Source organism: Musca vetustissima, unplaced genomic scaffold (assembly GCF_032173495.1).
Source record: "Musca vetustissima isolate MV318-11 ecotype Yass unplaced genomic scaffold, APGP_CSIRO_Mvet_v1 utg704, whole genome shotgun sequence".
Taxonomy (NCBI): Eukaryota; Metazoa; Arthropoda; class Insecta; order Diptera; family Muscidae; genus Musca; species Musca vetustissima.
In genome coordinates, this window is record NW_026876336.1 from 466,892 (window position 1) to 481,809 (window position 14,918).

The following is a 14,918-nucleotide window of genomic DNA, read 5'->3' on the forward strand; positions in this document are numbered from 1 at the left end:
GTTTCCATGTGGTTGTTGTATTTTCGCTAAGCAGAATACTTTTAAAGTTTTGTGACACGACTTAAGATAATTTAAATTCCTGTCAGCTGATTATTAAATATGCAAAATTAATCAAGTAAAAGGCATTTTTAATATTATACCTTCTAAATCGAATCGAATTGTAAATCGAGGAAAATCATAGATGTTTAGACTAGTATTAACATGATTTTATTTTTAAAAGAATTAATTTTGTATGGAACAAAATGAGATATTTAGAAGATTTAATTTTGTATGGTAAATAGAGGTAACCCAATAAAATTAAGAAAATGCACATTATCACGATAAAGGCTATAGTCTGGCCGTGCCTTAAACAAAAATCCCGTTTACATTACCCCTTGTAAAACAGTTTAATTTGCAAATCAATTAATTTTTAATATAATTTAGAGAGAGAATTAATTTGTTTTTTAATTTCAGTATAACTTCCAGATTTTTTTTTAAATCAAATTTAATTTTTCTTTCTGTAAACACTTTGCATTTGTCCATTATGGTTTATGACCCTAGTGCAACTGGTAGTAACATCGGTAAACTACCTACAAATTGACAGTAAACACACACATACAAATAATATGAATGTACGTAATTTTATGAAGTGGTTTTTAGTGCGAAAGTGATTGAGGAAAAAAAGAAATATGACTATAATTATTATTGAATGCTTTGAGGGATCCTAACGTAACATTTACAGAAAATCATTATGAATTATTTATCTGTGTGTTTTTTTAGTGTTGTATAGACATATGTAAATGTGTGTTTATGTCACATAAACCTGTATTGATGAAAATATAAAATTTTGTATTAATGACTCTTGCAGAAATAGGTGAATTGATGATGTTTCAGTTTGAGATAAATATTTTCTTTTAAACGTAAAAATTTTAAAAGTCTTTGACGGATTTTATTTATTTATTTTTTTGTTGTCTTAAAAGACTCATAGTTTGTAATCATAAAAATATCTTCATTAATATTGCCTTCGCCTGTAGAACGCCCTTTTTGTTCATCTATACATTTTGGGTGCAATTTTTTTAATTTAAAATGTTATGAAATTGGCGTCTACAAAAACGTCTTTCAATTTTTATTGAAATTACTAATTTAACACTTCCCATATTATATTCATTTTTGGAGCCCCTTTATGTTCGTCTATACATTTTGAGCGCCAATATTTTTTGTAATTTAAAATGTTATCAAGTTGGCGTCTTTCAATTTCTATTAAGATTACTAATGTAAGACTTCCTATATTAGTAGTTGCCTTCGTTTTTGAAACCCCTTTTTTGTTCGTCTATACATTTTGGGCGCCAATATTTCATGCTAATAATTTGGCGACTACAAAAACCTAATTCAATTTCTATTAAGACTATTAATATAACACTTACTTCAAACACTTCTATAATGAATATAAAAATATTTTTAACAATAAACATCTCTTAGCCTCCTATTAACTTGAACTACCTCCTCTGCCGATTATCCAAAAGAAAAATTAACCCAAATGCATTGGCTTTTAGAAAAAATAAAATATTCCATTGCAATATTAACAAAAGAAAACAAAAATAAGAACTGGTTTATTTGTTTTTTTTTTTTTTTGTGAAATTTAGAGGTCAAAAATTCATTTTTGTTTGTAGTTGTTTTTGTTTTTTTGGTTTGTAGTTATTCCACTTTATATACCCTCCACCATGTCCATGTTCATTTTGATTGAAATTTGAATTTCTCAATCATCAATCGGCTAATTAATTATCTGCCACAGTGCTTTTCAAACTAAGGGGGTGTTACTTAACATAATTTTATGTTTATGTTTTGGTTGTTTTTAAGTTATTCCAACAACAACAATCTATAACTTCGTTAATAACCAAACCTCATAATTATGTTGTGTGCTTCTTTCGGCTGTGATTTTTTTTTTTTATTATTTTCGGGTTTCAGTGTATTTGGTTTGGGGTCTATTTGGGAATTATCTTCATACTTGGCTTTTGAATATACAGCTCACGTTTCAGTTGAAAACGCGACTTAAAACCTAAAGGTTGTTTGGCTCTTGGAGCACAACAAGCGAACAAAAGCAAGTCGGAAGCAAAGATTGTTAAAGTGTCTGCAAAAATTAAAACAACAAGACATTGAAAAAAATTATTAAGTGTTATTAAGCCCAAAGAAACAAAATAATAATAAACAAAATGATGATTGAAGTTGAAAAGCAGTTGGACGAAATGCAGATGTGGCTGAAAACTCAGACACAATTGCCTCAAAATATAGGTAAACTAGATTATGAACTATATTAAAAAACAATTATTAAAATGTAAAAAACAAGTTTACATTTTTAAATTTTCCATGACAAACTTTAAAAATGAACCATAAAAAAAATTGATCAAAGTCGAAGCGTTTTTATTTTGCAATCTCACAAAAATTAAGCTTGCCCTTGACAGCCACAAAAAATAAATAAAAACGTCTGATTTTGCGTTTTTTTTTGTTAAAATAATTACATGTTAATATAAATGGTGTTATAAAATCGACAAGACCACAAAATTTATGATACCTTCTTTTGACGACAAAGATAGCTTGATTAGTTGTGACGTGCTGAATTCATTAACATCAAGTCAATGTTTTTTTTTATTTTGGGGTACATTTTTGTAACGAGTATGAGGTGAAATATTTGAAATCTTTTTTTGGATTTCGATTGGGAATTAGTTAATTGACTATAGAAAAACGTATAAATGACAAAAAATGAGACTGTGTTAGATTTTTTCGACTGTATCGACGGGATCTTAAGGGAGGCTTTGTTGAGAAGCTTAGACGAACTAAATTTCATTTTTAAAAACGTCATGTAAGAAGTATTTACGTATGATCTGATGAAGGGAGCCGTTATAGATCAGCTGTAGTGCGTATTTACAGATGAGCTGGAGGACGTAGTTACAGATGAACTGGAGGGCGTATTTACAGATGAGCCGTCTATATATATCAGCAAAAAAAGTTTTAATAATTAAAAACCGTAGATTTTTTCTAAAAAAACTGAAAAAAACTTGAAGTATAGAAGAGCCTGTTTACAGACGAGATGAAGGACAGATTAATTGTCGAGCTAGCTATAGACCATCTTTTTCAGAGCACCTGACTGAGGTCTGAATGTCTCATTTATAGATAAGCTAGACGAATTGAAGTTCGTTTTTATTAACGACATATAGGAAGTCACCACGGACGAACTGAAGTGCGTTTTAATATGAGGACGAGATTAAGAGAGTCGTTATATATCAGCTGTAGCGCGTATTTACAAATGAGCAAGAAGGCGTATTTACAGTTGAACTGAAGGGATGTCTATAGACAAGCTGTGGAGAGTTTTTAGAGTTCATGCTGTATGTCGGTTCAATATGATATTTTTTTCAATAAACAGATTCAATAGGGCCTTTATAGACGAAATGTAGGGTCTATTTACAGACGATATGAAGGACAGGTTAATTGTCGAGCCAAAGGCAGATTTTTAGGTAAGCTGACGATGTATTTTTAGACCATATTTTTCATTTTTTTAGACCTCCACTTTAAGGAATAAATGGGTATGTAAACAATGATCAGCTGACTGTTCATTGCAACTATTAAGGAATATTAGCGTATATAAACAATGATCAGCTGACTGTTATTTTAATAAAAATGTTCAAAATTTCTATGAAATAAACGCCAATGTAATTTCATGAAATATTTTTATGTAAATATATCCTTATATTTAATATTTTTTGTAATTCTTTTTATAGACAGATGGATGCTGCGACGTTTTCTCATGTGCATGGAGGGCGACAAGGTAGCTGCCCAGAAATTAATTACAACAAATTATACAATGCGTAATAAATATGATCATATTTTCATTAAACGAGATCCAAAGGATGAGAAATCACAGATCGTAATGAATGCAGTGTAAGTAATAAGCGGGGTACACACAATCAATTTTTAATGACAGCTTACTGTACACACCCTGATGACTAAGGACGTATTTACACCGAATGTGTTATGATCATAGTTTAACATGCCATTACCTTTGAATTTATGTCAAATAAATGATGTAAAATATGTTCGGTGTAAATCAGGCTTTAACTCACAATGTCAAACAAGTCAAAATTTTCTACATAACTATCATTCAAAACTGATAGTCGGTACAGTACTTTAGGGAAATCATTGAAGGCTTATTTAGAAGCTTAGAAATTTGTGTTTGAATTATTCAAATGATATATTCGATGCAACTGACAATAAAAATTACATGATTTAATTAAACATGTTTGCATGCTCAAAATGATTGTTAATATTTTTTTCATTTTTTGACTTTTTAGTGACTTTTTAACCCTCCCTGGCTATACATCGGAAAAATATAAGTTGGTCCTCTATCGTTTGGGAGATATTGATCCTGATAAGGTATTTTTTGCATTGATTATATAAAAAAAATCATTTATTTAATGCAATTTTTCGATGCAGTTCAATGTCAACGAAGTTTTCAAAGTATTCTTCATGATGGTCGACAGTCGTTTTAAGGAGCTGCGCGATGAAAATGCCATTGGTGAAATTGTTGTTTTCGATATGACAGGATTTACACTGAAACATTTATCGAAATTTTCCCTGGGAACAATACGCATGTTTATGAAATATATACAGGAGGCACATGTCGGCCGTGTCAAGGGTGTACATGTGATAAATGCTGCATCATTTTTGGATAAGGTTATGTTTTTGGTTAGACCCTTTTTGAAGGGTGAACTTGTTAGTGTGGTGAGTATTTTTTTGAGGAAAATGTATTTAATTTTTTTAATAATTTAATTAATTATTTTTTTGTTTAGCTACACTTCCACATGCCCAAAACGGAAACAGCTTATAAATTCTTTCCCCGCGAAATGTTACCCAATGAGTATGGTGGCAAGGCGGGTAAATTGGAGGATTTGAGAGCATTTTGGGTTAATAAATTAATGGAGAATAGGTAAATATTGAAAAATTACATAAAATGAAGAAAATGGCTATATACAATAATATTAATTTTTATTTTAGAGATTTCATAATTGATGAAACAAAATGGAAATTGAACTCAAAATAGATGACCCAAAATGTGACAAATGGAAAACTTTCGGCAACGGTTTTTGGAAATAGTTTTAGAAGTTAAATTATAAATGTATTATTGTAAAATATTTAAACAAAATATCTAGTATATATGAGAAAATGTTACACAGCAACATATCGAAATTTCTACATTGTAGATTATCGAGTTATTTATCTTTTAGTTTGTAAATTGTACATAATGTAGATATGCTACAATAAAATATGGTCAGTTAACATTTGTAGTTTTATTAAAAATAATATAAGGTTGACATCATTCAAAGCAGGCGGTGATATAAAGTGGGGTACGGACTATCAGTTTTGAATGACAATTCTCTCTAAATGATATTTGTTTGACCGTTTTTACAGCTGATAGTTTGTACTGACCTTAAGAAAATTATTGATAAATTTTGTAATTAGTGCTGAAGTGCTCGATGTGAATGATACCTTTTTAACTGCTACTTTATTATAAAATTACATGGATTCAATACAAATTAATTTCAAATTAGAATAGAAATTTATTTATATTGATTTTTCGGGGTCGAAAGGAATGTTCAAATTCCGAATATAAAGAATTATTTAATATATTTCTAATCTTTTAAGAAGAAGACTGATCCGAAAGGAATATCGAATACTTATTTATGCTTGTTCTTTTCCTCTATAAAGTCTTCTTTCAACTTGTTTATGGAGACATTCAGCAGATTACCTATTAAGAGTCAGGTCGTGTTCAAATACTCTCTTCTGTAAAGACGTCCTTATGATCGTCTGTAAAAACGCCCAACAGCCAAGCGTTTCGTTAAAACGCCCGGCGTCTTTACGGAGGAGTTGGAGGGCGTTTCGTTAAACGCCCAGCGTTTTTACGGAGGCGTTGGAGGGCGTTTTTACATACCGACATAAGGACATCTTTACAGAAGAGAGGTCGTGTATAAACCCTAAAGGAATCTTAATAGTTCAACTGCAGAAAGTATCTATAGAAAAGTTGAATGAAGTCTCCACAGAGAAGCTAAAGAACGGCTTTATAGACAAGATGAAATCAGACTTTATAGACAAAAGACAGAAATAAGTCATTTAAGTACAATTTATATTATTTCGAATTATTGTTTTTTTTTTTAATTGTGTCTCACCACCTTCATGGTCGAACTTTAACCTTAAAGTCAAATATATTCTAATTTTTCCTTAAACTCCAAATGCCAAACGGATGAGTAATTTTCAACCTCGCACCACACCACACCATTTACAACAAGGTAAGCAAACTCACAAAAAAATCAAGAAGAAGAATTGCACTTTAAAATGTTTGCTTTTATTATTAAGTTTTACAAACAACTTTGTAACACAAAAAAGCAACAACAACGAAACTAGCATTGGGAATTTTAACGGTTCAAAGTTAAAAACCGCACACTAAAGAACAAAGCGAAGCAAGAACAAAAAGAGAAGAAGCAAGGTAAAATGCAAACGATGCGCTTGTAAAATGTAAATTAACACACTCACCTCCGCCACGTTTCAGCGCGTCATTATCATCGCCACCGCCGCCATAGTCGTTGTCGGCAGGATTATCGTTATACTCTTTTATTTTCCTTGTCGTAGTTCAAACAATGCAAATCACCTCGGTGAACGAATGCACTTCCTGTTCCTGTTTGAAGTTTCGAATAAAAAAAAAAAATAAAACAGCAACAAATAAAACATAATCGTTGTCGTCGTCCTAGTCCTCGTTGGAACACTCAAACGGCCTAACATAATCGTCGTCCATTTGAATAAGAAATGAAAACAAAACCGAATAAAAAATGGGGTATGAGAGGTATTCAGCATTTTCCGTTATATGATTTGTGGGAGGGCTTTTGGGCGTGCGTGGAATGAGTAGGGACAAATAAAAACTCAAAGGACATATTGGAAAGTATAAAGGTAAAGGGACATAAAGGTAAAGGGAGGGCTGGGTGATCAATTTTGGAAAACATTTTCAAAAATTTTCTCTTGTTACAGTAAATCAAGGAATCTTCTTCAAATCCAAATTGTTTTCGATTCTATATATATAAAATTCAAAACACTTTTTGAGTACAAAAACAGATAAAGCATAGGCCAAGATTTTTTTTTACTGATGGAATTCACGGAAACGTATTTAATACTAATATCAAAATCAAATTTTCAAATCAATTTAAAAGATTACCCAAATTTTCCTAAACGATCCTCGCTTATTTCCTTGCACTGACTGAAGCTCTCCAGTTGCAATAGTTCCTTCTTTGTGCAACGCAACACAGAAAAAAATGGTATTCTCAATATTCGATGCATGAGCAACGAACAATAACAAAAGTACGAAGATACAGAAACAGCAGCAGCAGGAACAAGGTGCAAATTTGTTCGCAAAACTGTTCCTGCCGCAAACGCTGCGAGTGTGTTTGTGTTTTTTCTGTCATGGTTGGTTGCAAGCCTTTCAATTTGTGCATTCATGGAATTTTAGAAAAGGGTCAGGTTCGTGTGTTTTAAGCTTTATGAGGTCCTTGACCAGCTGCTTGCTGCCTAAATGCCAAATGGGGGAAAATAGGGGAACGAAAATATCATTTAAAATGGGTAAATGTGGTGAAGCTCAATGGGGGTAAATTAATTTTATTTTAAAGGAATGAATTAGGGATAGAAAAGATCTAATTAAAAAAAAATGTTACAGAATTTTATAATGAATAGTCAGTGTCTCCCTTAGACATAGAGACTCCATTAAAATCCTATGTAAAAACGTCCTTCATTCAGCTTGTCTATAAACACGCCCTTGGGATGGTATGTAAAAACGACATCTGGTCAACTGTTCATGTCGTCTTTTATCTTGCCTGTAACACCACCTTCAGATCATTTATAGAGACATTGAGCTCTTGTATAAAGCCGGCTTTGAGTTTGACTGTAAATACGCCCTTCAGCTCATCTTTAAACTCCCAGGGATATTTATTTCTTTCTTTACTGAAGGTGGATTCATCACAATTGTTTAAAAGTACGTTTCCAATAAAATCCGACCTGTCTCCGAACTTCTTATCTTTTATAGGGACTTTCCTAAGCTCTTCTATAAATACGCCCTGTAAAATTTTCGTATACAAAGCAGGTTCTAAGTTCGACTGTAAATAAAGCCGACCCTCTGATCGTGTATAAAAAACGGATTTCAAATCGTCGGTAAGTGCATCGTTTATAACCCAATTTCTGGCTCTCTCGTCTATAAAGCCTAAAATCAAAGTTGTCAGTTTTTTTTTTATTATTTTTCCCTATGGGAGTATTGATTTTCAAAATTGTTTAAAAATACATTTCCAATTAAATCCGATCGGTTTTTAACATTTTTCTATCGAAAACAATATTTCCATTTCAAATGCCATTGAAAAAATTCAACTTCATCGAACTTCGAACATGTTTGAACTTCAGAGACATATCAATTTAACAATTGACACGACATGGTATGCATGAGTGTGTGTGTGTTGATATAAATCCCATTGTCAGGCTACAATAAAAATTGGCCTTAAGCAGACAAGTTAGTTCGTAGTTAAATGTCGTGGCAAGTAGTAGTGGAACGTCAAATAATCACCGAAAACAAAACAAAAAAACATAATGGTTAATAAATGTTTACGATAAAACGCAATTCTTGTAAAATAATAATTTTCTGAAAAAATATCAAAAGAAAATAAATAATGTTAAGTTTTTAAAGAAAGAAAATAATTTGCAAATAATAGCGCCTAAAAGTATGCTGTGGAATTCAATGCTTAGTTAAACAAACAAGTGCTCTTCTGATTGGAATCCCATACGAAATGATATGATGTAGATGTGTTGTGCTCATGAGTGTGTGTGCAAACAAGTGTGTGTGTGTGTGTTTATGTGAAGAAGTAAAGATGGAGTTCTAATTGAAATAAATGAAGAAAATATTGATTTAAAAAATTATCAACATTAAATATAAACACAATGGAATTTTTTTGGAAATCCTAGAAAAAGAATATCAAAATTACGTAAGTTTTTGTTATTTGATACATACTAACAAATGTTCAAAGAAAATTGTTGTGTGTAATTTACCATTTTATTATGGCCACAATTAATTTAAGTGTAACATTTTCTACTCACAGTCATCGTCGTCGTTGTTGTTCTTGTTATTGTATTTCTTTTGTTGTTGGTGGTTGGGTTAGGTTTGTTCATTTTGATTGTGACGGTTTCCCACCAGCACATTTTTGTAACCAATTTTATTTTTCTTTGTTTTGTTTCTTTCCTTTTTTGATTTGTTTAACTAGTTCCATTCTATTGTAGTTAGACACCTACTTCGCCCCCTCATCGGTTCTAACAAAAATTATTGCTGCCATGACTGTCTGACACTTACCACCTAACCGTTCCATAGTCGGGAATTTCTTATAAATGCTTATAATAAATATTCCCCTGGCAGTAGTAAAGGCTGCATCACCTCCTAGAACCTAACCATCAACCCACACACTCTCACACACAGAGAGACACATATTGTTTGTTGTCGTTTGCATTAGTGTGCGTTCTCGTTTTTCGGTTTGTTTGAGAGGGGGCTGCGGCGGGACATGTCATCGTTGTCATAGACAAAAATTCTGCAATTTTCATGTACACACCAACAACAACAAATATAATGGTTTTTATGTGTGGGGGGAAATTGTTGTTGTTCTTTTTAATATTTGATAACAAGGAGGGGATGTTTAGTAGGATCTAGAAAATATATGAAAAAAATAATGATCCACAATACTTTATGGAAAAAAAATTGTACGTTCCACAAGGTTTACTATAGAAAATGTTACGTTCCACAAGAATTTCTATTCCAAATATTACGTTCCACAATATGTTAACAGAAAATATTACGTTCCACAAGATTTACTATTGAAAATATTACGTTCCACAATATTTTTAAAAATAAAATATTACGTTCCACAAGAATATATATTCAAAACATTACGTTCCACAAGATTTTCTCTAGATAATATTACGTTCCACAATATTTTTAAAAAGAAAATATTACGTTCCACAAGATTTTCTCTAGATAATATTACGTTCCACAATATTTTTAAAAATAAAATATTACGTTCCACAAGAATATATATTCAAAAAATTACGTTCCACAAGATTTTCTCTAGGAAATATGACGTTCCACAATATTTTCTATAGAAAAATTACGTTCCACAAGGTTTTCTGCGGAAAATATTACGTTCCACAAGATTTTCCTTGAAAATATTATATGAAATACTACGTTCCACTATATTTTTTATAGAAAATATTATGTTCCACATGTTTTCCTATAAAAAATATTACGTTCCACAAAAGTTCTTAATGAAAATATTACGTTCCACAATATTTCATAATGAAAATATTACGTTCCACAGAAATTTCTATCGAAAATATTACGTTACACAAAATTTGAAAATATTAAGTTCCACGTGATATCCTATAGAAAATTTCAAGTTCCAGAAGATTTCCTATAGAAAATATAACATTCCACAATATTTACTTTAGAAAATATTACGTCCCACACGTTTTTTCATTAAAAAATGACACGATCCACACAATTTCTATGCAAAATATTACGTTCGACAAGGTTTCCTTTGGAAAAATAATACGTTCCACAAGATTTTTCAAAGAAAATATTACGTTCCACAAGATTTTCTATGAAAATAAATACGTTCCACATGATTTTCTATAGCAAAATACTATGTTTCACATAAATTTCTTAAATTTTACAAAGAAAAAAATACGTTCCACAAGAGTTTCTATCGAAAATATTAAGTTCCACAAGATTTCATAAAGAAAATACTATATTTCATAACATTATTAAAACATAAAGATTGGTTCCACAACGTTTTCTTTGAAAATTTATATATTTCACAGAATGTTTTACTGTATAAAGGCATTGTTATTATTTAGAGATATCTAAACCTTGCATTAGTAGAACTTTTAAATATACGAAGTTTATCAGTTTTCGGTTAGAGAAGGGGGTTCTCTCTTCTTGTTTTGGTTTCCAAAGAACACACAAACCCGTTGTTGTTCTTGTCATTAGTTTACCCTAATAGTTTTGTCATACATACAAATGTATGTATGTGTTTATTGAACGAATAAGTATATTTCTAAGTAACTGTGTACATTTTGGTTATTACATAGTAATTGTTGTTTCTGCTGTTCTTGTTATACTATTTTATTATTTATTTGTGTCATATCTGGTCGATAACTGTGAGGCAAAAAAGAACAATATTTTATATATTAATTTATTTTTAATTAAATTCAAGAAAAATATAAAAATAAATAATTTCTACTGTCCCCATATTCCTGATAGATCCTGCTATTTTATATTTTGCTAAATATTTGCAAACAAAACACTTCTGATTCCATTTTGAAACACTGTTCTCTCCATTTGCTGCTAATAGCTTTCTATGTTTATGTGGTTGACAGTGAGTGCTTGTGTCGGTGTGTGTGAGTGTTGGTGTTTAGCCGGTTGGCATGTTAACCTCAAAATATACATATTTCTTTCTACTTGCTTCGTTTTTCTTCTTCTTCATCATCTTGTTTGTTGTGGTTGTTGTTTTTGCTATTGTCATCGTTATTGTCTTTGGCACACAAAACAAGAAAATTGCAAGTCTATCAAAGCCATCATCGATACACAACAAGAAGAAGAAGAGTAAATCATCAAAGGGCCTGCGAGTGAGAGAGAGAGGGGGAGAGCAAAAGACGACCACCAAACAGAAAAGAACAACGACATCATCACACGAATGACAATAACATGTCGTCGTTGTAATGAAAATGTGTGCTGTGTGTGTTATTAAAGGATGGTTGGCTTGTTCATTTTACAAGACCTGCCTTTGATTACTCCCACACGAACACACACACACAAATATAAAACATTTACTCTCCCCACAAAATTTCAATTTGACAACAACGACGAATGCCTTACTTTCCAATTAGTTTGATGTTTTTCTTCAATTTTTTTTGTTCGAACATGTTGCAGAACCGGCATTTTTTGATTTAAGACTTGTTGGTCAAACCAAAATAACACGAATACATACACACACACACATAGAATACATGTAAACAATGTTAAAAGGAGTAATAGTGTAAGGTGGTTCGATTTCCTTTGTTGGTATTTTTTTGTTGGTTTCTTTAAATTTCCCTTGTGGTAGGGGCACAATAGACAAACTAATGCACATTTGCTGTTAGTTTCTTTGGTAGTATTGTTGCTACTGTTGTTGCACATAAATTGACCTTAACTACTTGCAATAAAGTTTTGATTTTTTTTCTTTTTTGTTTTATTTTCCTGTCTAATTTAGCCGTTCCTCTACAAATTATTTGAAAGGTTACACACAAGGAAAGTCAAATTGGCAAAAAACGAAAGACTATTAGCGGAAAACAAAAGAAAATTAAAACATTTAAAAGCGTTTAATCAAAAAGCGGTTGCCATGACGGCAAATATTTGTTGTTTGGAATATAAATCAAATTCGTTAAAGTTCAAGGTACAATTGCCAGAAAAAATGGGAAAAACGTGAACTTAAACGATTTTTTTGGGGGTAAATGAATATATGGAAAATAGACAGCTAACATAAATGATTATTTGGTGAAAAAATCTATGAAGAACGTTACATTTCTCAGAATTTTTATAAATTAGGGATTTTCCTACAAAAAAAATATTATGTTACAATAGAAAATATTACGTTCCACAAGGTTTTCTATAGAAAATATTACCTTCCATAAGATTTTAAATAGAAGATATTACGTTCCATAAGATTATCTGTAGAAATATTAGATTACACAAGATTTTCTATGGAAAATATTACGGTCCACAAGATGTTCTATGGTAAATATTATGTTCCACAAAGTTTTCAATGCAAAATATTACGTTCCACAAGATTTTCTATGGAGAATATTACGTTCCACAAAATTTTCTATAGAAAATATTATGGTCCACAAAATGTTCTTTACAAAATATTACGTCCCACAAGATTTTCTGTGGAAAATATTACATTCCAAAAGATTTTCTATAGAAAATATTACCTTCCATAGGATTATCTATAGAAAATATTGAGTTTCACAAAATTTTCTTACAAAATATTATGTTCCACAAAATTTTTTATAGAAAATATTATCTTCTACATAATGTTCTATAGAAATATTACGTTCCACATGATTGTCTGTAGAAAATATTACCTTCCACAAGATTTTTAAGGGTAAATATTTCGTTCCACAAGAATTTCAACGCAAAATATTACGTTCCACAATATTTTCTATAGAAAATATCACGTTCCACATAATTTTGCATAGTAATTATTAAATTCCACACGATTTTCTTTAAATAATATTAAAATCCACAAGATTCTCTATAGAAACTATTGACTTCCACAAGATTTTGTATAGACAATTTTACGTTCCACTAGAATTTCTATGGAAAATATTACGTTCCGCAAGATTTTCCATAGAATATTTTACGTTCCACTGGAATTTCTATAGAAAATTTTACGTTCCACAAGATTTTCTATAGAAAATATTACGTTCCACACTATTTTCTGTATAAAATATTACGTTCCACAAGATTTTCTATAGAAAATAATACGTTCCACAAAATTTTCTTAAAAAAATAATACATTCCACATGACTTTCTTTATATTACCTTTCACAGGATTTTATGTATAAAATATTTCGTTCCACGAGATTTTCTAAGGTAAAAATTACGTTCCACAAGATTTTCTATAGAAAAATATTATGTTCCTCAAGAAAATATAATGTTCCACAAGTTTTTCTGCAGAAAATATTACGTTCCACAAGATTTTCTATAGAAAAAATTCCGTTCCACATGAGTATCCAGAGAAACGTTTACGTTCCACAAGATTTTCATAACATTTTCATTAGTAAATAATACATTCCACAAAATTTTCTTAAAAAAAATAATACATTCCACATGACTTTCTTTATATAATATTCTATTTAGTAGGTTCCAAAAATTATCTATAAACAATTTTACCATCCACAATATTTTTTTATGTTCCAAAATTTGTCTATAAGAAATATTACGATCGGCAAAGTTTATAATGGATATAGTTTGGTCCATAAGTTGTTCCAGTTTTTATGTTGTTCCACATTTCGAAATGACTTTCATTTTTTCTACATGATTTAGCTCTAGAAAATAATTTTCTGACTACAAATTCGTGGCAATAATTTATTTGCAAATCTTTTTTTGTTTTATTGACCTATATTTTAATGATACAACATTTGTTGTTGTTCGTGTAGTTTCATGTTTAATTCATGACATAATCCACCAACAAAAAAGAGAACAAATTCACGATGTCAATATCATACAACATACATGTGTGTGTAAACGTATGAGCATTGAAAACTAATCTATGTTACGTATACGCTCATGTGTGTGAGTGTGACCAACTTTTCAACGAACCGGAAAAAAAACAAACTTACACATAATCACCACAATTTTGACAGAATCAATGAACACATATCTCAAAACAATGTTAAAACGAATATCCCTCTCTCTCTCTTCATCGCTCTTACACACACGCACTCTATCAGTAGATGAGGAGAGAGAAAAACAATTCCTTTGTAAAATATAAATATTTATGACATGTTGGTGCCGTCTAAGAGTCTCCAAAAACTTACAGAATTTAAGGCACACACTGTTGACTGCGTTGTGAGACCAAGCAAAGAAGGAAATCGAAAAAAAAGAACAGCAAACATGAAGATGAAGCATTAAAGAGGAAACTCAAAGTAGAAACACAAACAGCCAGCAACGGCTACACTGCATGGCCATAGAGGCCAATAAACTTAAACAAACTACACACAATGGCCGAGAGCAATAAAAAAGAAATAAAAACAAAAACAACGACGACAACAAACACTGA

The 14,918-nt window shown here is 30.8% G+C and overlaps 1 protein-coding gene across 1 annotated transcript; it reads left to right on the forward strand.

The window, feature by feature from the left end:
* Positions 1 to 2,189: 2,189 nt before the first annotated feature.
* Positions 2,190 to 4,966, forward strand: LOC133338919 (alpha-tocopherol transfer protein). Its single transcript, XM_061547048.1, has 5 exons — positions 2,190 to 2,268; positions 3,753 to 3,912; positions 4,323 to 4,404; positions 4,465 to 4,752; positions 4,821 to 4,966. Exons 1-5 carry the CDS (start codon positions 2,190 to 2,192, stop codon positions 4,959 to 4,961), a joined length of 750 nt encoding a protein of 249 aa, XP_061403032.1. The 3' UTR covers positions 4,962 to 4,966.
* The last annotated feature ends 9,952 nt before the right edge of the window (positions 4,967 to 14,918 follow it).